Source organism: Anopheles stephensi, chromosome 3 (genome assembly GCF_013141755.1).
Source record: "Anopheles stephensi strain Indian chromosome 3, UCI_ANSTEP_V1.0, whole genome shotgun sequence".
NCBI lineage: Eukaryota > Metazoa > Arthropoda > Insecta > Diptera > Culicidae > Anopheles > Anopheles stephensi.
In genome coordinates, this window is record NC_050203.1 from 47,495,471 (window position 1) to 47,523,370 (window position 27,900).

At 45.3% G+C, this 27,900-nt stretch overlaps 1 protein-coding gene across 2 annotated transcripts in view; it reads right to left on the bottom strand.

The window, feature by feature from the left end:
- Positions 1-27,900, bottom strand: part of LOC118512435 (thrombospondin type-1 domain-containing protein 4) — an 86,492-nt gene that overhangs the window by 1,347 nt on the left and 57,245 nt on the right. For both annotated transcript variants that reach the window (XM_036056896.1, XM_036056897.1), the window contains exons 8-11: positions 6,624-6,822; positions 1,522-1,833; positions 390-1,333; positions 135-311 (exon numbers count right to left, since the gene is read on the bottom strand). In XM_036056896.1, coding sequence (XP_035912789.1) covers positions 135-311; positions 390-1,333; positions 1,522-1,833; positions 6,624-6,822 — 1,632 coding nt within the window. The remainder of the gene's footprint in view (positions 1-134; positions 312-389; positions 1,334-1,521; positions 1,834-6,623; positions 6,823-27,900) is intronic.

A 27,900-nucleotide genomic window follows, 5' to 3' on the forward strand; every position in this document is an offset into this window, starting at 1 on the left:
ACATGGAAATAGGCACGTGTTGAATCATTTTTGAGAATTTATAAAATGTAAATTACGGTCAGAGCTATGCAATGATGCTGGAAACCATGGGGGAATCAAAAATGAAAAAACAAACCCGGATCCCAACCACCTACCTCGGTCCATTCGGAGAAGTGCCACCTGGGTTTACATTCCTCGAACGATTCACTGTCGCACGGTTCGATCGATTTCGGTCGTAGCTCCGTGTCACATTCGCTTTCCGGCGCAAAGTGGTCGTTACGAATGCAGAGCACCGTTCTGGAGCGTGTTAGATTGAAGCAATCTCCGGAGCACTGGGAAATGAAATGGTAGTTAGCGATCATTCGGTGAAGCGTTTCTTTGGAGGCTTGAAGTTGCACTCAGACACTCACCAGAGTCCAAGGACCCGCAAACCATTCGCCAAATTCGCACGCTCGATTGCTGGTGCACTCACGGGACGTTTCCGGCATCATGCGCAGATCGCACCGTTCCGAGTTGACCGAGGAGCTGCGATCGCAGAAGATCGATCGTGTCTGCATGCCGATGCCGCACGTCGTTGAGCACCGGGTGCTCCAGTTCGCAGTCAGCCAGACCCCCGTCTTCTTCGACTCTGCCCGATAGTTGATGTGGTTTATGTCGGTCCGTTGGCGACTGTGCGGCACGATAAGCCCGCTGCTCGCTATTGGGCCATTTTCCATATCGTTCTGTGTGTGACTGTGGCTTGCACCCGCGCTGTGATGGTCGTGGTGCTGGTGCTGGTGCTGTCCTCGATGGCCCCGATGTTCGTGTTGGTGTTGGCTCTCGGTAGGTTTGTAGCGGGGCTTTTCCGTTCTCGCCGGTGTAGGTTTAACGACGCGCGAGCACTCACATCGTTCCGTGCTGGGCGGAAGCTCTTCCATGCAAGCTCCATTGTTGACCTGTATCACAATGCCGGACAGCAGCTCTTGCACGCACTTGACTTCGCGCGTGCGGAATACTTCCTCGTCGTACTTTTCCTCACAATTGCACTGGTCCCAGTCGCCGAGCTTCCAGTACGCGGGGCACGGTTGAGTGTTACAGCGCAACAAATTCTCGTTCAGCACCGGCTGTTGCAGATGGGCGCATCGTTTGACGGAAAACACGCGCGTCGGAGATTCGCGGACGCACTTGATGATGGGCTGCTGGATGCCTCCGCCGCACGACTTGCTGCACGCACTGAACCCGATCACCTTCCACAAGTACTTTCGCTTGCGCTGACCAACCCGTCCTGTGCTGGGAGTGTTCGTGCTGTTAACCGAACTTACCAAACGCTGTTTTGGCACTCGAAGATTGGACTTTTCCGAGATTTCATTTCCCGCTACAAAAAATAGGCCGGAAAAGGTCAAAGAAAATTCAGTAACAACGCAAGCCAAACAAGCGCGCCGTGATGCTGATGGAAACTGCTGCCATCGCCCTGGGATGTTTCATTTGGCAGGATTTTGTTTCCACTTCTGTGAATTTTTGACCAACCCCCCCCGCCCCCCATCTTTCCCCATTTTTTCTTACCTTCGACACTGGGAACTTCTTCCTGCGATGTGGGTTCGGTCGGGTTGACATTGACGGGTAGGAAGTATTCGTACTTGATGCCCGGGTTCGGTGACTGTGAAAGCAGAAACACCTGCACCGGTTCGTTGGTGGGCCCGAGCGCAGTCACCCATTCGGTGATGCCTTCCACGTGCCGGAAGCTGCTGTTGGAACCGTTGTTCAGCCCATCGACTCGACGATAATCGAACACAGTCCCGGCGGCGATGTAATGTCCACTGAGCGAGATCGTGTAGTCCCCGTTGATAAAAAACCGTTGATCGGCCGTTTTCAGCGCTGGGTCGGAACGGGTGTGGATAAAATGTATATTTTATTAGATTTGGAGAACATGGATACATTTTTAATAGAATATTTTCGATGGGATATTCATGCTATTTGTGAGTTACTTTCAATTCAATATTTAAAATGCTCAAACGATTGACATGAGGGCGAAAGGAATAACTTAATAATCAATACAACCAAGTTGTTGGAGTCGAGGAAAATGTGGGGTTAAAGACATCACGAGACATTAAAAACATTTGTTTGGACTAAGCGTGATGGATCTATTTTTTTTTCGATCATAAAAAAAATCCTTACTCCTTTACTTCTCATTGGAATCCATATCGAATCCCAATGAAACCCTAATAGAATCCTTATCGAATCCTAATGAAATCCTAATCGAATACTTATCTAATTCTCGGATCTAATTCGGATCGGAATCGGAGCGGGTTCGGATCAGATTCAGATCGAATTTGGGTCGGATTCCGATATGATTCGAATCCTTAAGAAATCTGAATCGGGATCGGATCCTTCTGGAATTCAAATCGGATTCAAATCCGTTATTTAGGATCCATTGCGATTCGAATCTTTATAGGGATTAAATCTTCGAAACTTCCGAATCTCCTAGCAGTTGAATCAGACCCCGCTACGGGGGAACGGTCCCGATGGGGTACGATCGCCCGGTTCTTCCAAGTGAAGATAGGCGCCACTGTCTCATTTACCACCGAGTCGGCCCTCATCCTCATTCCTAAGATTGAATCTGATTGGTTCGAAAATTAGACCTGTGAGACATTTTTCGACAATGGTAACATCATGACTTCACACAGCAAGGATATTCATCATAAGCCTAATTTGGTTTATGTCCTGTAGAATAATTCAAAGAATGGGCATGTAATTCGGCAAGTAACCACTTTTATTTTCTCTTACAAGAACAATGCTCAATTCCATCATGATCAGTTCTCCAGTGCATTAGCATAGCGCCAACAGCCATTCTGAAATGTCGGATTTTGCAGCAAGGATGCTTTAGTTTAATGGGACAATTTTTGCCCATTTGCGCAATCCCCTCATCGGGCACAACCGAAACGATTGGGTTTTGAGATGAATATATGTGTTTAAACCATGCAGTGACGGCAAGCGTCTGTAAACGGTACTGTCGCGCCCATTAGCGAAAGGTGCGTGCAAAGAACCGGGAAAAAAGCTTTCCTATAGCGACGTACGACACACTATGGCGGAGAGCTGTCGGGTGTGAAGGAAACACACAGCACATTGCATGAATTAATGGATAATGCTTCGGCTCGTCCGGGGTCGGGTGCCGTTCGCTCGCGGGATGGATGGAAATGGAAAGTAAATTAAGGTATGCATCGGACAGATTTCCATCTTAATTTGGTTATGTGGTGCAGGTAATTTTTTGTCCTGAACTTTAGGGGTTCGGTATGGTGACACTGTGCCGTTCTAGCCGCCATCGGTAACGGTAATGCTGCTGATGTGATGCTTGGTGCAATGCGGCCATTGCGCTCGCCGACTGGCGTTTTGGTGTGGTACTGATCCATTTCGGGTCGGAACATGGTTGTAGGTAGGAGGATAGATTTTCAATACACTTTGTCTGGATTTAATCGCAGAGAAAGAATCGCTTGCGTCGCTTTGCAGTAATGGCAGGAAGGTTTCCCCGATATTGGCACCATCAATCTACGTTTATCTCAATTGGTGCGCTTGCAAACGGCAACAGAACAAAGTGTTTCATTGCACCATTATGATTGCTAGTCGATTATTATTGGATTTATGGGCGGTTTATGATAATTTGTGGCGGTGGTTGTGCGCTGGTAGACATGGCCAAAGATTTGAACTGTGAAGGACACTATGAATTGTTGTTTTAAGTGCATTGTTTCTCATATAGAACATTTTACAGTCCGAGCAGTTGTGAGCACGCCTATGAGACTCTGTTTAAAACTGATGCATTCTTCTTCACCGCGTTCGACAGGAAAATGGTCCGAAGTATTGTTGGTCGCTTATGTGTTTAAGGACAATCGGCGATCTCACCATTCGATTTGCCAGGCACCGGTGGGCTGGCCATGTCATGAAAAAGGCTACATGGACGATCGGTTGTCCACATGCACAGAAAAAGCCCAATTAAGAGAAGCGTCCGTCAGAAGTGCCTGGACATTGGAATGCCAGAAGATGACGCCACAACGTGAGCGAGGATTAGTGAATTATTGCAATAGAACAATTAAAGTTTTGAAGGAGATTTCTTTGAGATTGCTGTCTTAAAAGAAAGGACTACTGTGATCCCATCTTCTGATCCTCGGACGCCCCGCTTTTATCGATACCCCGCTTTTATCGATGAGTACTATCAAATAAATTAAACATATAGTGAGCTGTAGGTTTCTTGGTTTTTTATTTGTTATGGTCCAACCTGGCTCGGTAGATCTGTCACGGGAACTCACCGGTGACATGCAACGGTCACCGGTTGATGTGTTAGTGCGATCTACCGAGAGGTCAGCGAACGAGCGTGAGCGTCCACTAAGAGATTAGATCCGTCCTAGCGTCCGAGCGGTGATCTTTCCCCGATTGACTGTATGTGCTGTGTCTGTGTGTTAGATGCAAAAGTGGCGTGAATTGTATCCGTGTAAAAGATTCGATGTACAAATATAAGTTCTGTTAAAAGCAAAACATAAAAGTATTCACTTCCTTGGTTCCGCTTAACACATCCCTCGTCGTTCACCGCTCGATCGTGTGCGGGACTGAGTTTTCCATTCGCGTCAGTTCATTCCTTCTATCTCATCTGAGTTCTTCGTACAGCTCATCTCTACGTAAGCAGAAACGAAAGTAGAAGTTCGGACACTTTAAACCTGAACTATTGCTAGAATTTGAGAACGATTTTCTTAATCTAAGAATGGACAATCATCATCATTATCTTATTAAAGGTCATGTAAAGGCCATGTTTAAGAAATAGTGGTGACTCATTCATATTGAACATACGTCATGTGTATCAGTTTTTAAATAAGTTTCTTAAATCTGTATTACCCAGAAATATTGATAATTTTAACCTAAAAAGTAGCTTTCCAAATTTCCGTTTGGCTTGCAAAAAGTCCGATTTTCTACATTCATTTGTTTATTTCGGCCATATAACGACGATTGTCCAACCCTTGACTGGACCTCCCTTGAGATGATCTTCCTCAAAGTCCAGCAATTGTTCAGATTTAAGGTGTACTGATATCCGTATATGAGGAAAAAAGTTCTCAATGTAATTTTCTCTAATGATCTTTATCCAAACAGACGTTACCAAAAACAAAAATGAATTTCAATTACACACTAGAAAATTCCGATGGCCAGTTCCGTTTACTTATCGTAGAACTAATTTGCTTAACCTCACCGATTGCGTGCTAAAGGTGAATGGAATGGCATCATCGATCCTGTCTGAGCGACAAGCTCGACCATGTGGGTTGCCATCATTCATGAAACCTGTTCATCTGTCATAAGTATATCAAGGACGAAGGGCATTATGTGCATCCCAAAGCACTGTAGAAGACGAGGATCTTTACCGGGCACGCAAAAACAAGATTCTTCAGTGTTCGTTTTATTTATTCACAAGCTTTCGCCCACTGGCACCACCCGAACACTGGCAGACGCTACAGATGCATCGGTGGTTGCCACTGAAATGTGTCTCCATCGCCCCCCCCCTCTCCCCCCCACAATCCCAAGAACGAAAAACGATGAACTCGACCCCGCACAGGCCAGCAACCGGACGGACACAGAACGGAAGGTAGCATATAATGCTGCAGAGCGCGCGTGTGAAAAGAAGTGTCGCATTAGTTACAAACGATGACAGATCTCGGGTGCGCTCATGGTAGCAGCAACGGTATGCCGGTGCATATGGAAATGGCAGCAAATCGGCACACCTGCAAATAGCAACACCCTGTCAGACTGTGTGTGTGTCGCTTTCACCCCGATTTAATGCACGAAATACTCTGTCGTAACGGGGGCCGACCATCGTGGGTTCGGGAACCCGGTGGGATTGTGAGTGCGTTCTGCCATATTGTCAGCAAGCGGCGTCTAACGGCTCATAAATCTACCCAGCACCCAGTGATGGGTTCTTTTCTTCTGGCTAAATCAACCACAACAGTCGGACCGGTGTACTTAGACGGTCCGTCCGTGCAGCAAAGGTAAGAAAGTTCTATTCACTGGCATTCGAAGTTCGAAACCGAAACGTAATCCGAACGAAAAAGATGCACAGAACGCACGTGTATCGCAACGGTGTGAAGGGAAACGCGTGTTACATTAACGCTCCCAGCGCGCATTAGGAGTGCTGCCATGAAGTGGCGCGAACCGTTTCCATTAGGCCAGGGCGTTTGGATGCTTTCATCGTTTTCATTTACGGAAAAACGGCCCAGCTTCTCGTTCGGTCCTCTTGCCCATACGCGGGAGACCGCATATTAGCTGACCAAAGGAATGTAATAAACTAAAAATAAACACATATTTAATACCCTCTTAAGTAAGCATGCAGATATGGGGCGATTTTCCGGAGGTAGCCCAAGTGAGAAAACCAGACGGTGCGAAGGGAGGCAGGTAGGAACCAGAGGTGGGCCATTTCAAGGCCGATTAAAATGCATTAGCATAGTGTTGCTGCTGTCTTGTTGCGCTCGGTCTCTTCTACTTCATTAGTAGCTGTCTTTTGCTAGGACCATGTGACCGCAGCATTTCCGCATTAGCATCGCTTTCCACACCTTCCGTTGGTGTATGCATTTTTCTTTCTCTATACGATCGAGTGTGAGGATAAAAAGATGTTTACGTGTGTGTGTGAGTTCGCTTACCTAGATAGTTCTGGCTGTTCTGTAGTTCCGTTATCGTGATGTTGGATGCACCGGACGGAATGGTCGCCACGTGGACGTAGCCATTGTTCGGGTTGGTCTTCGTGTAGATACCGGAAATGGGACGGCAAACGGTCATTCCGCACCGGACGGCGCCATTGTTCATGAACGTGCCCGATATAACGCCACTGTTGTGAACGGCCTGCGGAAGAAATAAATCAACACACATGTCATTTGCAGCGCGAATAGTAATAGTAGGAGTGGGTAGTGAAATTCCCCATCCGGTTAAGATTTTGAGAAAAACGGAGGCTCATGCACGGACTCGTTGTGTCCGGGTAAAATGAACACAAACCACGCAGAGACACCTTCGTCCGTGCCAGCAGGTGGCAAATTGAAAATGGTGCTTTAAAACTGAGATCAATCTATTTGCTGTTTATCTGCAGGAATAGAGCATTCCATTATACGGTGCTACTAGCTGCTGGATACTTTCGTGCGAAATGGAGAACAAATTTGTTCCTTTGCTGGAAAAAAACGGTTCCAGGTAAAAATGGAAAACTTTCTTCTCGCAGGGCAAAACATTTTGGAAGCTGTGCGTTGAACACATACAACAGCGTATCGTCCAGCCCTCATTTCACTTAGAGGGTCAAACCAAAATGGCACATTTTAAAAGAATAGCGTCTTTGATCCGTGAGGGGAAAAAATAGGCCACACTCAAAGATTTCAAAGTCTTTCAGCTACCATCAAACCTTAGATCACGTTGCTGAGGCTATATGTAGACAGCTGCTTGTGTTCCTTTTCTGGCCGGCGACCATTTTAACTCGAAACCACCGATAGCTACACGAGCAGAAGAACGAGCGTGCCACCAGCTAAGCACCAGCTTCTTTCATCCTTTCAAGTCTTAAGAAAACTGTGTTTGCTTTTAATTTTCTCCAACGATCCCATTACACAGGCAGCTGGAGCTACCTTCCGCTGGACCGGATTTTGTCACCTCGAAGGCGGAATGGCGTGCAAAGATGCGGGCGTTTCTCAATCGAACGTATCTGTCGGAGAGCCTTATTAACGGAGCCACCAACTCACTCCTCGCTACACTTCTGCCAGTGTGGTCTGTAAGAGGGAACGGTGATGGCAAGTGCTGCGGGTGATTGTCGTCATCCATACTTTAAGAGCATGTATTCCTTCGGAGCTGCTGATTAACATTTGCTCCGTTTCACATTAAATGGGTTATTTCTGCTTATATATAGGGAGTGAGTACGATGCTTCGGGAGTTTTTCCTTGTGGCTTTGCAGCAAGTATAACCTTCTCTCTATTTAATTTTCTATTGCACAGGTTTGCACAATTTTTTAAAATGAAAGGAAATTTATTAAATAATGAAAATATTCTAAAATTAAAAAAGAATATAAAAGCTCTGAGATTCGATCTCCGATCCTGCTGTGTCAAAACCTGTGCCGTTATCGTCTCAGTCATTGGGCCGCCCCTCTGAAGCTCTGAAACTCATACCAAATTTTATTTTAAATCGAAATTCTTCTCTTTTAAACATTAAACTAACTAGAAACGACAAAAGGCAAATGAAAATCTTTAATTTACTGAGCCAAACTTGCTAGCATCGATCAATTTAAACTTTTAAGCGAGATCACCCTTCCAGTATCGCTTGGCAATATTTAATTACGCTAATCAAATGCAAATTCCCAAACTGTGGCCCTGGCATTAAAACTATTCACAAAGGAACTTATAGAAAATTTGCTTCTCTCATGCCCGACCCGTTCCTTCTCTCTTCCACCTTGAAATTGTATCTGTCATGCCGATGTCATGCAAGAAAATCACTTAATTATTCCCTTTTTTCACACTCCCACACCGAGCAAACGGTAAGCTAAGCGGAATAATTAAGAACGAAAATGCCTTATGATGAAAAACACACACACCCACACACACACAGAACACACTGTTTTGCGGCCACCACTAGTGCAACAACTAACAGCCTGATTGCTATTGCTGATACTTTTCCTGCTGGGTGTGACTACGCCATGAAGCGCCATGGGTAGCCGGTTTACCACAGCTTAAAGTTTGGCGGCGTTCCACAGCATCATCGGTCGTCCTGTTTACTTCCGTTTCCGCTCGTGAAGATGCCGGGCAGAGGAAGCGTTTGCCCCTTTTTGCTTCGCTTCGGGGTATTTTTCACCGATGGCTGAGCGAACTGAATAAAGAGAAATAATACTCATGAGCCTGATATATCAGCCTCAGCGTGGCATTCCGAGAAGTCGAGTCCGGCCGGCCAACGTCTAGCTGGAAGCAGCAATCCTACAAGGCTTTGTTGTTCAAAACCCGAAACCAGAAATCTTCTCAAATCCCACCGTCTCTCAGCAGCAGCAGCAGCAGCGGCAGCATCCGAGCGTCGGTCGAGCAGTACTTACCACCAGTAGTGCAACGGCAACGATCCGGAGTAATGAATTTTTAAAAAACATTTAAAACAGTTCCACTCGTTTTTCACTGCACGTTGAAAGAAAGCTTGCCGCGGCCTGTGGATGGAGTTTGCTGCAGAAGATGCGGGATTTGTTGAGGGATTTTGCGTGCAAACGCTAGCTATTCCCCTTCGGGTGAAGAAGAGTCACGTCACGCGAGGCAAACACGGAAATGGATTGTGGAGCAGGTTAATAAAGTATTCACGAAACTTTTCTCACACCGACCCGACCACCGGCTCCACACTGCTGAGGGGCACCTTCAGTTGGCATGCCCGTGGCCCGGGATGTACGATTCCGGTCGCAGGACAGCGACCGGTTCGAGCGAACCAGCTCACTTAGCACAGTGCGCACCGATTGTTTTAATTCGAAAGAAAGGTTAATTAATCACTGCGGGACCCCACACAAAACCGACACTTGGACGTATTAGAATCACAACGCAAACGAACTGAATCACGTATTTTACGAACTGTCTGTAGTGGTGTGTGCGAATTTTTCGGCGATGTAATGGTTGCTAATGTAAAGGGTACCAGATTTTTAAATTACGCACTAAAATCAAATAGTTAGTAAAAGTTTAAACAGTAGCAAGTTTAGCTTTCATGCGACTCCTATAACACGCTCGAGAGTTGTCCCTTTCAACCCTAACTTGCGTCTCGTTAGTGGTTACGTATTTTCGAGTTGATGAAGTGATGAGTTGATGATGTGTGCGGTTTCATGTCAATGCCGCGGGCATGAAATGGGAGTAAGTTTTCAGCAGCAAGTTAAAGCATCGCAGACAGGTATATTCAGTTTACTTAGCGGGAACGCGTCCTATCCCATTCACCATTGTGGGCTGGCGGTGCGATTCAAGGAATTCTTGAATGTATCCAATGCTCTGTTTACTCGGAAAAATATTTAATTAAAAATTTGTTATCTTTTGTAAAAGTTGAGTTACAGCAAACGAACTACAGTACCTTTAGATTTCCGTATTTTAACCGTATTTTGGGGTTACAGAAAAAAAGTTTTCCCTGTCCATCCAATCACCCAATCATTAAAGTTCTATTAACTCCAATAACTTCGTCTCGCTTATCTGCGAAACAGCGGCTCGATAAGGACCAAAACACACTAGCTGTATTAATTTCGCAACAGAAAACCTTCCTCGCGCTCCCATGATGACCCCCCGGACCTGCTGGTTTCTATTAATCCCTCCCCCGAAAATAATCCGATTTATCATACGGGTGGACCGTATGGCCGCGTGGCGTACCGCTAAAGGATATGAAAGGATTTCATTAGCGAAACGTTTCTTTCTTCACACGCTTCTGTACAAACTTTAAGCGGCTAACGACACACTAAGCGGTGATTAAGTTAGTTCCCAGCAGACTCTTGTTATCCGCCAGTGAACCAACCCATAAGCTTCGTGGGACTTCCAGCGCACAGATCGAAGGTACGCGGCGGCGCGCGGCTTCGTCCCGTGTCGATCTTCATTACGCTTTCATAATACATAAAGTATTATAATTCAATTCCATCAGCGCAACATCTTACAGGTCGTTTAACTCGCGGATATCCTCTGCAGCGCCTCCTGCAGCGCTTGGGATTCGGGTGAATGGGGTTTTGCGTTTTCGGGCAGCAAAAGGGCCCACCGGCCCAAAGGTTTGCAAGCGAATCTCAGAAAATGCCTTCCACTTCATTGACCGCGTCGCGCACGGCTGCCTCGAAGCCAGGGCCAGGTCGGAAGCCGGGGGTTTCTGGGTGATGATCGCGAGGTTTTGCCGAAAACTTTGCCCAACGGAAAGCACCGATGCTCGTGCAGCAGAACCGTTGTCATCCTCGTCATCGCCGTCGTCGTCAAGGCGAAACTTAATTTGAGCATCGCGAATCAGTCTGGCTATTCTCCAACGGACGTGTCCGTCTGACTCGTCGGAGCTACGTAGGAGCCTACGCGCAGGCAATAAACGTAGCTGCTCGAGATTGGTCGTACGACAAGAATGACCGTCTCGAGCGGTCCACTAGCGATGCGTTTGCAACGTCCTAGTACCTTGCAGCGCGTAAGTTCAGCCACAAACTCTGAACTCTGATCTTGGGCGGAAAGTTTATTAGAATATCAAAAGGGACGTAGACAGAAGAGAATGGCCTCCGCTCCGGATCGGTGATCACCGGTCCACTCGACCAAGGATGCACCGACGGAATTGGTTTTTCTGGGCAAGATGCTTCGTTAGAGCAACGGTTTGTTACCGGCGTGACCGCAACTCTGCAGGAGAAAGTTGGGATAAGCTTCAGAAGATAGGAAAAGTTAAACAAGATGTAAGCCTACATTTGGACCGTAACCAGCGGTAAGCAACGGAAGGGTTGGTAGGTTTACGCCGGTTGCATTTTTTTGCTGCATTTTTGCTCCATTCTTTGCAGCCGTCAGAATCATTCCATGGTACTATCTTCTTTAAAGAACCAAACGTACTCTGTTAGTCTAGTGGTTCTATTGTTTCGCCGTAAGCTCGGTCAAGCGTGCCGATGAAACCATTTGATCTGTAGCTTTTGATGCAGGCAATGGAAATGGTGCATCATGTTAACCAGTTTGTTAATTTGTTTGTTAAATTTAGAGCAATTAACTTCAAATAACTGCAACAAATGTTTGAGCTATCAATAATATTCCTTTGAATCATAATTTTGAGTGGAATAAGTTGATCTATAATCCTAAATAACTAGAAAAATGTAAAACTTCTGCATCACCTTTTAGAACCCGCTATAAAGAGCTATGTTTGTGTAAAGTTCATAAAAAGGCACTCTTAAATCCAGTTCCCGATTGATGCTTTATATATATATATACGGAGCCGTAACACACTCTTGAGTTCCTCTACAAGGTGCCAATTGAGCTGCTGCAGATTTTCATCCGCAGTTTAGCGTTTCGCACAACCCGGTTGACCCGTGACTAAGGATACTTCCCCACCGCCTTTGGCCTATTGCTTTCACCACTCAAAGCTGTCCTCACCACCATCATTTTCACCCCCTGCCGATCGGCTAAAGAGGATCGACTTTCTTTCAAAGTTCTACTTTCTAAAGCACTTTTATATCGGTGAAAGTATTTTTTATTCAGGACTGCACTCGTCCACCCTAGATTGAATCAGGAAGGTTTGCCGTATCGTAAATGGAACGGGCACAGTTGACGAAGCAGCAAAGAAAAATCAACTCAAGTATGCATCTCGGCGAGGTAAGGCTCTCTCTCTCACTCTCTCTCGATACACTCGACGGTCACAAACTCAAAACCCAATCAACCTTTATACTCATCGCAGGCAGGGTTATAAAGTAGCTAGAACCGGGCATTTCATATGCAATGTGTACCGAATACAAGTAGCTTTACACTTCCTTCCTTGCGGTCCTTCCTGTGAAAGGCAAACGGAAGGTAACACCTGTATGTGTGTCCTTGTACGTGCCCTCTCGGTTGACAACAGTGACCGAATATGATGCTTATCAACATCTCATCACTCTCGGTGATTCAATTGGAAGCTTTGGAAGGAAAAGGAATTCAAATTTTACCCTGGAAAATTACTGCAACATCTTTCCAGTAATAGCAAATAAGCTCAGAGTTTATTCGATAAGTTGCGTTGGACAAGATTGCCTTTCGAGTAGAGCTCAGGTAAGGAGTATTTTTTTTTAATGAACTTCAGTTGCATTTTTTTCTTCCTACACTAAAAGCGAACAATAAACCATAAGTTTTCTCATTTTATGCGGTGCATGTGCAGCGCGTGCTCGCAAGAGATGCCAGACGAAGGCGAAGTGAAGAGCGCTTAAGCCTCAAAATGCCTCCGGATGTTAAATATCAAACGAAGGTAGATCAAAGAGTGTGCAGATATACGAGGATGAAAGCTCTAAGAGCATAATACTAACAACAAACGATACAATTAAGGACGAAAGTAAAGTTCGGAATAGCTGGGTGGAAGCGTTGCTGAAACTGAAGATAAAACAATCTATTGCTTTTACGGGATAGAAGTTGATAAATGTACCGGGTTATAAAGTTTTTATACATAGAAAATTTATAGTATAAAATGTTTAGTTATACACTGACCGAAATAAAAATTTAAACAGTGGTATTATACAAAAAGTTGCCTACGAAACCTTAGTTTTCTGCTCATTTTGTAGAAATAAGTCGAAGGCAGTATGATAAGTTCTTAGGAAAGATAAAAGTCTAAATATACTTCTAATTAACCGGGGTGGACCGGTGGTATAGGCGACAATGGCGCCGATCTTCATACGGCACGACTGGGATTCAAATCCCTTCTGGACCGCGTTCCTTCGTAGTGAGGGCTGACTATCCCAATACGTGGTATCATTAATTTTAGTGAGCCAGAAATGTCGGGCATGACCTAACAAGTTGTTAGGAAAAGGAGAAAAAGAAGACACCTCATTAAACATCTCTTCGGCATAAATCGTTTAAAACTCCCAAAGAAGTACAACAAGTTCTTGAAAAAAAAAATTATATTATTTTGGTAAAAGTACACAGTAAAACGTGGGAGAAGATGCTAAACAATCACACAGTATATAAGCGGATATTTGTAGAACATTAGTGAACCGGAAAAGATCAGCATCCTTGATTCGTGAAGATTTGCAGTGTCAGGAGACCCTCGAGACTCGTGCAACATACATCCTGTCAAACAACGAGCACTTGGAGCGACCTCGGAGTCTATGTCAGTCTAGCGTCCTAACTCGAATTAGTTCAATGTCGCCTAAAAACTGATTCTCTCGTAAGATGAATATGAATATTTGGTCTTTATCGATAAAGTAATTTTCAATCTGGATAGTTTAGATAGATATCTGGCAACATTTTTGGCAAGATCTGCGTGAAGAACTCGATTCTGATATGATTTGAAACACTGATACTGGGAGACTGATAATTTTGGGAGCTTTTTTATTTAAGTAGAAGCTTCCCTTGGCTAGAGTCTCAACGAGGCTTGGGATAAATCGGAGTGTATCTCCATGGTGAGTCTTGTTCAGACTTCGTATAGTAGCAGGAAAATGACGCGATTCATAGCCCTAAACTGACTGAAGCATGATTTTAACAGAGCATTTTAATGTATTTTGAATGTAAGTACGTTCTACGGTTCGTTAGCCATTACAAAACTTTAAAGCTATCCTTTCTATCTTATCGGATTAATATAAACAGCAAACAATTGGGCAAGTTAGATCGAGCTGATCGAGCTTTGTATCACAGAAAAAAATATTATGGTCACATACAAATGCCATATTAAAATAATTTGGGATAATTACTCGTACATTCACTTCTTGTACATTTAAAAAAAAGTTTAATTTGGTTACTGGTTGTAATATAGGCATCTGTTGACCAAAAGTCAGAGTGGTGCTATTTTTATTTCGCGCCCCTTTTCATGAATGGTTCGACTTACATGTAAACGGTTTTCCAAACAATGATTCAGAAAGGCTTAAAACTATTAATATTCTAAACCGGAAATAGACAAGGCGACAAGTAAATTTTGAAAATATTGAAAAGGGGATTCTTATTTTGCTTAGTGTATGTACGATTCTCTCACACATGTCTTTAGATAATAATTCCTTTAAAAAGAAGATCAAAGAAAAGAACGAAACGGATTTTGTCTTTCAATGAAAGGAAAATTGTACATATTTCCTGGATAAAGTGGGTAGTGATTTGGTACGACACAAAGGTTTGTTATTGATCGCATTCGATTGATATTGTCTCATGTGCATGAACCGTTTCGATGTTGGAACAGCTCGCTTTATACGTGCAAGCATCACATCGCTAACAATAGTCGGATTAACTGCTGTAATTAGTCGGCACACTCTCTTTAACTTGTGCAGGTTAAATAATATTTCACTCAATTAAACTCAAACACATTCTCAACAAATTAAGCAAGATATAGCATAAAAAACCCCTCACTTCTACGTAATCTGCAGTGACATCTGCATTGTTGACAGATCATAACCTATCCTGGCCTGGCTCGACTGCGGGCGATAATCATCAGACAGCTTTGAGTAGTAAATCATTGATCTGACGGATTACAAATAATATGATTAATCAAAAAGTGATCCAAACAAACGGGCCCCGTGTAATAGGGTTCGTGGCAGTTTATTTGCCGACGGGTTTAGCGTGCGTTGACCACAATGAGATAATTAATTTTTTAATTCTCTCCCATCACAATCTCGCCCATTTTTCTGCATCACCTGGGCGATTGCAGAACTGGTGCAGCGTGCAGAGGGAATTGTGCTTTAAAGCTCCACCCGGAACAGTGCCACCCACAAACATCCGGTGCTTGTTGATAAATGTTTGATTTCGGCAAGTAATTAATAGTTCGCCGCGTTTCCCGCTTCCGGCCAAATGCGATCCGGCCGGCAGGTTAATCCCATTGCGGTCCCGTGCCGATTATGGGGCCTGCAAATGAATGAATGCACCACACCATCGCGGGAGCTGTTTACGGTCGGAACCATATTCCGACCGCCGCCGACGCTTGCGATAATTAAGAGCTGCAGCAGCCGACGTTCGATGTTTCAATTCCAGCCGAACATTTCAATTCGCGTTCGCGCAATCGATTATCGAGGGGCTCGATGATGCGCATTCGTTTATCTATCGCTTTGTAAATCATCGGAGTACCATTATCACGAATGGCGGTGTATAGAGAGGAAGCAAAGGGGCCGCATATCAAGTGGGAACCACACGCGCACACACTCAAAGCTATAGAGTGGCTCATTGGATGCAATTGAAGCTGGTGGTGGTGATACTGCAGCTGCTGCTGGCTGGCTTTATGTGATGTGAGTCGGAGTGGAAATGGAATTGCATTTCCATATGGCTCGTCGTGCAAAATCCCCCAACGGAGTAGAACGAGAATAGATTCAGCGGGCGGGCCACCGACAAGGCCGGTACCTCATTACAACTAAATGCAAAACTGGTAGACTGATTGGCGCCGGGGAGCTTCGAGAAGAAATGCACCGGTTGGTTGGTTTATGGGACGGAGTGGAAAACTTGTACTTGATGGAAAATTAGTATGTGGGCAGTGGGATTGCGTTGTGCTGTTGGTTGTTCTGGAAAATATTCGCTCGGTAGAAAATGCAATAACACGACACGTGCTTCGGGTGAGAGATGCTGCTGCAAACTGTTTCTATAAAGAGCATAGGAATTATTGAACACCAATTGGTCTATAATTTGTATACAGAGGTTACACAAATATACTACGAATAAAAGAATGATAGTTCTATTCTGTGGAAAAAAACAGTTCAATGAAATGCTTCAGATTTGAGGGTAGGATGAGACACTTGCCAGAGGCTCTACATTAATACTCCATTGAAGGTGTTGTACTGTCAATGGCACAGCAAGACTAGACACACACGGTATAGAAGCACCCGTAATGTTAGTTGTTCGAATGTCACTTAGGGACCTCTTGCGACCCTCGAGGTACCCCCTCATCCATCCCCAAAGCTGCTATTAAACTGCTTGTTCATCGTGCACATCGTGTATCCTACCGAGCGGAACTAACACAAAGCGGAGCGATCTCCGAGAGCCGGAAGTAAAATCTTCCCCGGTGTGCCTATTTCCTACTCCCAGCAGAAATCGGTTGAAAATCTGGAACGCCGAGCAGGAAAAGTGCATCAAAAGAATTCCTGTGCACACTGTGGGCGGAGATGGGGTTACACGCACTATGCACTCTCGGCTGCCATGCTGCTTGTCAACCGAGTGAAGTGAAGTACCGACCGACGGTGTAGAGTTGCTGCCGGTGGGTTATTGTGTTTAAAAGCTGGAAAATGCCAACTTGGACTAGCTCTTGTGCCTGGTGCGGAATACGCTTTCCCCAACAGGCACCCAGGCACTAATGCCGGGAGAAGATGGGCCAATAGTAACAAAACACTAGTAGCATTGCATGGGGTTGACGGACGAGGAAATATGTTTCCTTACACCAGATTCCAGAGCGGCATGGGTGGTAGCAGTTTGTACGGCAAATCAGAACACTTTTGTTGGAGTCTTAAAACTAACGCAATTGTGTGGGGTGGGGAGTGTTGTGGGAGTGCATTACGTTGAATTGTTTGAAAATATGTATGGACCATGGACAAGAACATATTAACCGATTCCTTTGTATAAGCATTTTATCAAGACTCATTAATCTGCTGCAGGAGATGCTGCTCTTACTAAGCATATTGTTGTGTCTTATGGACATCTAATCCCGAATAGAATACATCTTCAGAGCCATGCTTCATATCTGACCTTTCCATTTTAATCATAGTGAAGCGATGCACTGTTGCTGTTTAATCACAACTGTCTTTTAAATTTGAATTGCACGCCTCCAGTGTGCGCTTTAGTAAATGGGGCCCAGCCATTTTCAATCCCCTTCCCTCCCCTCCTCCTTCTCCTCCCGCGTTGTTGTTGCACCCTTACATAATACCGGAAGTGCACAAAAGCTTAGCACTTGACAGTTTCAGCTCTTGAGTCAGTCGTTTTTAGCCGTTTCAGCAGCACGCCAAACACTATCGGATCCGCACCGACCAAAGAGCGTTATTGTGAGCAGGCAATTTTTCACGCCAGCATCCCACCGACAGCCTCATGCCATGGCAGTGTAAGATGTTATCTTTTCTAGTTTTATGAAGTTTGCGTAACGCTGTAACACCCGCACACCTCCAGGCGGCGGCGCGCGACAGTCAGCGGGATCGCATCCTTCTCGCTATGCAACTATGCAAAGTAATTAAAAATCAGGGGCATACTATGGTTGACGACAGTAGCGACGAATCGTATCGGGCTGTGGGCTTGGGAGCTCTACACCGTACCGGATCGGCAGAGGACTCGGTCTGAGAGCTTTGCGAATGGACAACGTTGCAAGAGCAAGAGTATTCGGAGCTCAATGTTCGTTCGGTTGACATGGGAAACCTTCTTTGAGCAACGCCTCGTTGCTGAAAAGCTACAGCAATTTGATGCGCGCACTGTTTGCATGGGTGTTTTTGAGCCTTCCCCACGTGTGTGTGTGTGTGGGCCCCAAGTTGAACATGTGTAGCCCCGTTTTGGGCCAGTTTATTAAAATGCACGAAGGTGAAGGTGAAGACTGTACTCGTGACGGACCGGATGTTTTCAAAAGGTTCTCATTTTAACGGAAAAAGTACGAAAATGGTATTTTATGGCGAGGAGACACCTTCTGCAGGCTCATTCACTTTGCCATCACTGACGACCAAAACAGAAACGAGAAAAAAAACTGAAACGATACAAAATGGAGCTTATGCGAAAGCATCCATTAGCCGGAAATTACCCCTGGGATCAGCTAAAAGCAACGGGATGATGTTTACAAAAATAATCAACCCCACCTTTGCCGGGTGTCGGTTATCAGCGTTTGTGTGTGTGTGTGTATGTACGGTTGGATAAGTGTGGTGCTGGCGAGCTGGTGACGAAACAATTATTTTATGGGTCGTACGGTATCTTCTGCTCGACCTTGTTTCATAACACAACGAAAAAAGCACCTATTCCTCAACGTGGTACAAACCGAAACCGTCGCATATTTAATCACATTATATGGGTTATCGAATTTAAATATCATTTTTTTTGTTTGTTTGGTTTTGTTGATGTCGGTGAAATGTATAATGTATTCATGGGACATCAGACACACTTGATGTTTGAGAGGTTTTCCGTCCCTAAAACGGCTAGAACAGCTATCAGTGTCTTGGTTCGATGGCGGTCAGCGCATGACACCGACCAAATGTGCTTGAAGTTTTTCTACTTCAGATAGGGCACACATGTCAAACATGTCCGTAAGGACCTTCGACAGAACTTTGATAGGATGTACTAATCGTTTGCATATAATTTTTATTCTTGTATAAATATCAATTACTTCACTTATTTTGTTCACGTCAGAGGTTATTATGACTAGAAAGAAGCATAGATTAAACCATGCGGCTCGCGGAAATGTTTTTCTGATCCATTTTTTGCCTTGTGAATCAAAATGAGTTTGACAACACGTACCTAGAAGATCATTTTGAAGATGAATTAAAATCTAATGATCAAACATCTTATACAAAAAGATGGTTCATTTCGTTAAGTATTATACATTGTAAATTAGAAATAAGGAAGCACATATGAGTAGCGATTGATGGAATGCCCATAGACATTGTTTCAAGTATAAAATTCTGAGGAATAATAATTGGCGGCAAACTTAGATTTATGGAACGCTTCGCGAACGTTACAATGAAAATAGTTCTAAAAGTATTATTTGTAGATTCAAAAAGGATATCAACCGCTGTGAAATACAACTCTGTCTGTCATTCATTAGACCTCATTTGGATTTTTATGCGACAATTCTGTGTCTTGGCAACTGATACATAACTCACTGGACTGCAACGACTAGACCAACAAGGCAATGCGAGCTGTGTTAGATTGTGGCTGATACACTTTTCCGGCTCATTTGTTAAATATCTTTGAGTGGATGTCGGTAAGACAAAGAGTTGCGTGCCAGACAGTGAGAGACATACACGGAGAGCAAATCACCACATATGTGCCAGGAAAAATAGCAGTACAAAGGAAAACTCCAGCGGTACAATAGTATGCCGCAAGCAGCTCCCGATGTGAGTTCTGCATCTGGGCTGATAAGTTTGTGTGCGGCATTTATTAGCATCGGTAGTTTTTAAATTTAGTCAAATGTCAGGTATGGCGTAATGTTAAGTTTTATCTCGGGGAATTTTTACTCTTTCTCATGGTGCTCTGTTGCAAATCCAAGATATTTCTATTCTCGTTCCGGTTTTTTACTAGTTTCTACATATTTTAAAAATAGCTTAAGAGCACTCTGAGGAACTCTGTAAAGTTGTAAAGATGATATGTTCTAAATATACAAATCAATTTAGGTGTTAAAATAAAGGAATTTTTACAAAATGTTACCAAAGGTACGCAGCTTCAATATAGTAGTAAATTTCAGTAGCAATGATTCTAAAAGGGTATTTATTTTACCGGTTTGGTTTATTGCACAGATTAGATTGTGTTCCTCCAAACAAGATGATCCTATTTAAATCATGTTGAAAATCTATATTTGCAGGGTTTATCCCATCGTAACAAAATATCTTGGGACGATAATAAAAGGACTTAGGAACTCGACACAAAATAATAAAAATCGTTTCCAAAATCGCTTGGATATCCTATATTAATACCAATCAATCAATAAATTTAAGGGACAGCGGTGCGATCATCATCATTGTTTCTGCATGTAATATGAGGTTGATCGAGGGTTGAGTACCGAAAACAACCGTTTTTTGAGCTTGGATTTAAGGTATAACTGATTCGTCAATGTGCCTCATATCTTATTTGAAGATCAGTTTTTAAAGCCAATGCGCTATTAAGAAATTGACTTTGATCGTTTGATTAGGAACTAAACTGTGTTCATACTCACTGACAGGTCTTTCCTCATATTGGTATTCTGCTAATATTCGTTATCATTGATGTATGTTCTAGCATACCTGATATTCGGAGTCTGATCTTATGTTTTGATTAGAAAGAACATTGCAATTTCCCATCTCGAAACAACATTCAACATCTAAAGACCCCAAGAAAACAATTTCCATCAAGTAACTCCTTACTTGATAGCCTGTTCAACATAATGGCCCTGCCCGGAAGCACAAATAACGTAGAAACCGATGGATGTTTGCAACCTTTCGAAAACGCAACGCACGCCAGCCAAAGGAAATGTTTAGATACTAAATGACACTGTTTAGTAGCGCTAGCCTTCGGGCTTCCAAAATAAGACGCACGCGAAAAAGGACATCTTCCGACCAACTTACCAACAGCCAATTTTCTACACGCAGTGGTTGTGTAAGGCAGGGGGCCCACAATTTGTCATCCAAACCCGCTAGCCCTAGAGCGAACGAAGAAAGGCTCGGTCTACCTTTTTCTTCGCCGTTATCGGAATCGGACCACTCATTTAACATTTTCTACAAAACCCACCTGGTAGAGTACCCAGACTGCCAGCCCAAGGTACAACTATAGTATGCCCCCGAACAACGCAATCAAGCGAAGTGTAATTAGAATTTGCATCTAAATTCAACATCCCGTGAGTATAGTGCCTTGGGGCGATAGTAGGCAGTTACGGTTGCGAAACGGACTCTCGCCATTCCCCAGCAATGACAAAATCTTGTTTGGGAGTGTGAACAAAATTAGCTGCTTCCCATAATGGTGTTCGGGTCTGCTCATAGGAGGTTCTTCACGGGAGTAGACAGTTGCTTGGTCCGATCGAGCGTCTAGACGGCAATTTTTGCTTTTTCGGTTGCCGTGTCTCACGTGTTGCCCACCCTGCGAGCTGACCTTCTCTTCACGATTCAAGTGATCCATTTGACCGGCATTCAGTCAGTCGATTTCGGCACCTTTTTGTGGTAATCATTCGTAAATTCATTACCGGCACACTATTTGCACACCTGTCCGATGGCGCCAGGCATCGGAATAATATCGTCATTTACACACCTTAAAATGACCGTGGTGGGCGATACATCGTCATCCGCCCAGAATGACGTGTAAAACGTAGTATCATTCGTTGGATTGGTCAGTGTGAGCCGGAATCGGTGCTCTGTCATCGTGATCCCGCGTCGACTGACAAATGTCAAACACAACACAAACAACCAGCAGGTGTGGAAGGCCTGTAAGTGGCGCGGGTTTGGTGCTGATGGCACCGCCTTTCGCCCAGGTGTTCCACCACTACCCCAGGATCAGAGGGATACTGTGGCGTGTCAGCTTTTGTTGGAGCTTCGAAACGTCAACAGAGACAACAATGTGTAGCGCGAGAGGTTTATGCGGGATTCGTTTGATAGATTGGTGCGTGCTGGCGTGTTTGTTCGAAATAGTGCGTTATTTTTAGTCACATGAATCGCTTTGTGTTTGTGCGGCAAGGGGACAGGGGACGGGAGGAGGCCCAAATGGGCAAAATATTGATGATGCGTAGAGTTAATAACTTTTGTGTGCTGGGTAAACACTGCGAGAAGGATTGTAAAAATGCGTGTATGTTTAATTGTTTGCACATGTACATTTGTTGTCGTAGCCTGTGGACATGACATTTTTATTAGTGTTTGAACCATCGAGCCAATTGAACTTTGTCTTATTCTCCTTTGACTTTAAACATTCCGATGATATAGTTTGATTTAAATACTATGTGTATTGCAACACTAAGCATTCATTGTCGCATATGACTTCTACCAAGAGTAGGAGCAAAAAAGGGAGAAAAACTAATTATAAAACTCTCCCAAAGTTTCTTTGTGTGCATTGCGAGCTGCAGAGACGAGTGGTATTTGTTGAGTTTGTATTGTTCAAAAACTCTATTCTCATTTTTTCTTTCATCCCGGGACGAACTCATTGAAAGTTCTCATTTCTCTTGCCCATCCCCGAAAGTCCAAATTTTCACCCATTGACTCAAGTGTACTCGCACGAGTCTTACGCAACGCGGCCCACGCGAGTGCACAGCTCCATTACCAGTACGGGTTGAGTGGAAAGCGCTGGCTCCACATAAATTACACACTTGCACACTGGTGCGGTGTCCGCCGAAAGTGTGGCCCTCTAAGCCACATGCAACAATATATTTATACTCTAAATATTTCAATAGCTCGCGCATCGCACGCAAGTCCCGCCCGGGGTGAACTAACACCAACCCGTGCGCTTCACGGTGTGGCCCGGTGTACTCCACTTGCTTCAACGGCAGTCCAGCACGGCGATGGGCAACCGGACGCAAACTCGTCCTTAATTACTTTGTATTTTATCTTGTTTACCTTCCAAAATCGCAGTCTGTCGAGCAGAAAGCGTGAACAGTTGTACTTGAAGGATGATGACTCGCCGCTCGTCGTTTCCTTGTTTGCCCGGTGGATTCAGTAGGTCTGTGTCTGTGTCCGCGGCAGTGTAGCAGTCGACCTTCGTGCCGTACCATGCCCGGTTGGCAGGCAACTAACTAACCGCTCTACCATTACACTTCCGATAGTAAACCACCACGTGAACGACGACGGCCCGGCAGCGTGTGGATCACGCTGCAACAAAGGTAGAAAACGCTTCGAGTGACACAGGATCGCAACGGACGAAAGCCCCCCGGGAGAGCGAGAGAGCTCCGGTCCCTCCCCCCTCCCGCCCCTGGGCGAATCCATGTACTTGAGGAAATGTAGCACTGTGCGAGAAAACCTCCATTAGCAGAAGGATGTGTGCGGGTGGTTTGGGCACCGTTTTTTCGCCTCTCGTTGCTGCCGTTGCCGCTACTACTGGCTGGCAGGATAACTTTTTCATCCATGTTTTTGTGAGCCCTTTCAGTTCCGCCCCCAATCACACCACCCCAATTTTTTCTCACCGGAGATTCGGCCCACCGCTTTTTATGCCCACATTGACCTGGTGGAACGGCAGAAATTGTAGGTGAACCGTAAACAACTCACCGAAGCGCACGCTTTTTCTGTTTATTCATCGCAAAACTTCTCATCAATAGCATTCAGAAGATTGTAGCGAAATCTACGCTCGGGCATACATGTATCAACCACCGCAGCCCTTTTACCCCCTTTTTCAGCTCGGTTATGCTGAGCGAGTGAGCAAAGTTGGCAAGTCCAGGAAAAGCAGGGAAATTGTATAAAATTGATAATAACAGTTGGACAAATTGGGTGGGCTGGCTGGCTGGTTGGCTTGCTGGCCGTACACAACCGATGGTCGGCTATGCTAATGGTGTAACCCTATGAACTTTCCAGCGCTGGAACGGGCTGGCCGATTGAGCGTTTTCTCTGGAACCGTACGGCCGCTGTTTGATATGTTTGGTGCTGTTTAGAAAACTTTTCGGGATTGAATTTGAAGCAAAACTTCCGGTTGTGGTACATAAATCAGGATGAAGGTGTTGGTTCAGGCTGGACCAACGACCCGCCGGAGGAGGTTTAATGACGGAAAACCTTTGTCCGAACTGTCCTTCCATTTTAAAAGGGCAAAGTAAAACGTAACAGCGTTAGCATATCGGTAGAAGCTGGAGACTTGTATTTGACACCGCGCAAAAACCCCTGCTAATCCCGCGATCCCGCGACGATGTTGGATTGCTCCCGTGCCACGGATCCTGCTCACTCGTCGGGCTGGATGCCGTCGGAACCTTAATAGAGATTATTGTGAGTGCGATTGGCAACCGTGGCAGGTGCTCCGAAAAACGTACACAACAACATAAAAACCCATTCAATTTTCATCCCGTATTCCCGGGGTGGAAATTCAATTCGGAACACATCACGCTGCGTGGCGTATCAGTTCCCATCATTGAAATCGAACAACGGCCCGGTGTGTTCGCTCTACAGTTCCGTGCATCCGCTTTCCCAAGGAATGCTCGGCGGCGGTGGTGGTCGTTTGCATCTCCTCTTCCCTGGGACTGAGCTTGAGTGGCAGTCGGTTTGCATAGGAAATAAGCATCCTTTCGTTCTGTGTTCTCGAGCTCTATAATCTTTTCGTTGAATTTGAATATCCGCGAAGGTATGCCGGCACGCGCGCCCGCTCGTGTTAACGGGGTCCTTGTGTTATGGTAGATATTAAGGTGTTGAACACTGAACGCTGATCGTAGAATGTGCATCGCGTACACATTTCCATGGCACGGGCTCGATTGAGATGTGTTCGGTGGGGTTGCAACTAGTGGTGAGAGAACAATTTGATCACCATGTTTTGTTGTGAAACACGATCGGCAGTAGCACACGCCAAACTCTATTAGCTGCCATGCATCTTGCCGAAAGAACGCCCCTTTGTTCGTAAGCTTTTAAACAAAAACCCAACAAACGATCCTCATTCTACCATGCTGGAAAAAAGTTAGCATCAATTTCTTCTTTTTCCCCAAACGACACCATTTATGCATTTGTGCTATCCCCGGGTTTTTCGTATTCACACCAGTCTCCCCACCCCGCACCGTGGTCCGGCGAGCAAGTGTTGCAAAAGTGGCATAAAATGCCTAAGTATTTTCCTTCACGCAGTCAAATCGAGCAGCCACCGCTTGATTTAGTGGCGGCAATAGAATCGAAACGGGCATACGGTGCCCGGCAACCCCGTCCCTTCACCCGCCGTTTTGTCACTCAAGCACGTCAATTTAAGACGAAAAAAGTCACTTTTAATGGAATTTTTCCTTCCCCGGGCAGTCATAAAACGTGGAGCCGTAAAAAAAGCGTACACACAGCACAAATTTCCAAACATTTATGCATTCGCTCGCAGGCCCGAGCCCGGTGCCTCTCAGACCAAGTAGGTACTACCTACTACTCCCCCAACGATTCGCCGTCTAGGGCCGTCCCATCCTCAATCATCCGCGCCGGGCCAATCCCGTCAGACGCTGAAACGAAAGTTCTTGAGCCAAAGTCGATATCACCACTCTCTCGGCTCACAACAACTGCGCGCCCTTCACTGTGTTTGCTTGAATCATACATAGCCCAACAACACATCCGTCGGTGACTTGTTAATCGGAAGACTTGTGCATTATACCGTAATTTCCTAATTTCTGCACAAAAAGAGCTATCCCAGGAGGGAGGGAGGGAGAAAAGGAGTGGAGCACAAGTGGCAATCGGGGTTTTTTTGTTGTTGAAATTTTTCACTACACCACGCTCACATGCATACGACCTCTGTGTGGTCGGCAAACGTGTTCGCAAGCTGAAACGACAACAGTTCGACTGTTCGAAAGTCCCCCGGCAGAGTAAAGAGGAACGCCGACGAATTATGCTGCAAAAGTGCTCTCAAGTGTTTATTATGCGCCTTTGTCATCGCTCAAATCCCCAAGAGTGTGTCGCGGCTGCCCGATTTATGTGCCTAGGTTCCCCTTCGCAACCGCCCATTGTTCCCATTGCCACTTGGAAGGCGTGCGGCGCTTGGAACGCAACAACAACAACAACACCCATCACAAGGCGTCTCCATTTGGACGGATGTGGAAGTAGAACAAGGGAACTGCTTGTACTGCGATGAGATGAGAAGAGCGATGCCCATTTTCATAGTGGCACTTTTCGGTTTCCTTCTCCACGTGCTCCTGCCGGCCCAGCGTGGGGGCACCATGTAGGAGTGTTTGTGCTGGCGATTTTTAATGGCTGCCACGTTCCACCCCCGAGACAGGCAGGCTGGCTGGCTGCGTTAGCTTTAGCTCACTGCAATGGCTTCCTCCTGCCATGTCCTTTGCCCAGGCAAGCATATGGCACACGAAGTGGATAAGAAGCAAAGAAATTTCATAATTTGATTCCTTCCCACTCGTTCCCATCGGTGGTCTCCACAGTTTGTTAGAGAAAAGTTAACTTTTCTTCAAACTTTTCTTTTTTCCTCTCCGGGAAGCAGTGAGCCGGCAGAAGCAAAACGCATCGGTTTGAATGCTGCCGGGATCGGTTCTGGTGCGAAGTACGAAAATTGAGTCAACTGCTGACAGCCGTCGCAATGGTGACTTTTGTATTCTTCCTGCACTTCACACTGCAGTTTTTTTTTTCGTGAAATACGACTTTGGCGTGAAGCAATATAACTTTAAGGGTATTGTGAAAAGCAGGATCTACATTTATTAACAAACTTCTTATATCAAGCAACGAAGGAAAAGCGAGGAAAAAGAATTTCAAGGTGCACATAACGATTGCAGGAGCATTGATATGCAAAAAGAAATGCTTTGAAGCTCACATTTATAGTATGGGCATTGGAGAATGTCTCAATATTGCTAATCAAAGTACATTCAAACGTTGAAATCATAGCACAAGGAAAAACAAGGCTCACCATATCCTGTTCATCTTTAATCCTCGCACCAGCAAGCATAGGCCAGTAGCATCCACAAGCGCAATTTTTAACCCACTGCGTCCAGAGCGTGCTAGCTGTTTGTTGATCTACGTCCTACATCAACCGAAACATAACAACCCTGAACAAAAAGCCAAGCCATTCCACCATTGCCTATCAGATCGATAGATCAAACCATTTCTAGCGTGCCCTGCAGCACTGTGACTTCACCAGTGATTGGAATTGGGCAGTTTTCCCACAAAGCAACCCGACCCGGGTCTGGGTCCAGTGAGTCACGCCGAATGCCTTTTTTCGTAAATCGAACACAGCAGTTATTTATTTTGACAATTTCCATCACAACTACTCCGCACAGCGCTCGACTGGGTTGTTCCCGGCTAAACGTTACCATTCCCTTTTCAGGGTGTGATTTGGTGCATGTTTCAAATCCGACCCAAAATGGCCACGTACGCAACCGAGTATGGAGAGTATCGGCGTGCCTGACCACCAATCGGAAACGGTTTGCACCACCGCGTCCCATCGTACATCATGTGCAACGTACTGTGAAGCTTTCGTAGGCACATCCTACCAGGGCCAGGGTGGGTTTGATCGTCCATACCGAACCGGTGGGCAAGCTCGAAACTCTGCGCAACTCCTATTTATCACGCTCAGGCGGCCGATTATAATGGTGGAAAATGGTGTCGATTAAACCGCCGGAAAAATCGAACCGCAGTACCGTACAATGTTTTTCCTTTGCGAACCCGAACCTCCAACGCTTCCAATAAGTGGACGCAACACGGTCGCAACAAGCAGTGTCTGGGGAAGAACAAATCGCTTGTGCGGGTTGTGGACGGCATCCAACGATCACGTCTGATCTACGCGCGCACAGTTCGCGCACCGTTGGGGGAAAGCCGCGAAAGTTGGGACACACGTGCGAGAAAACCGGGGACAGTGTCGCAGGCTTGGCGTGTGTGTGTGTATGGTGCTGCGAAGGGAGCGATGTTTTTTTGTTTTGTTTTATGGCCAGCTAAAACTTTTCTTATCGTTCGAATTGCGCTGGGTGAATTGTTTTTCCGAGCTTCCGAGCCGGCCATGTTTTGCGTCGTTCGCGTGTTGCTTCCGATGCATCGTGCCTGTGCAAAGTTCTGCTCTGGAAGGGGGGGGGGGGGGGATGTTGGGGCGCGAAGAGGAG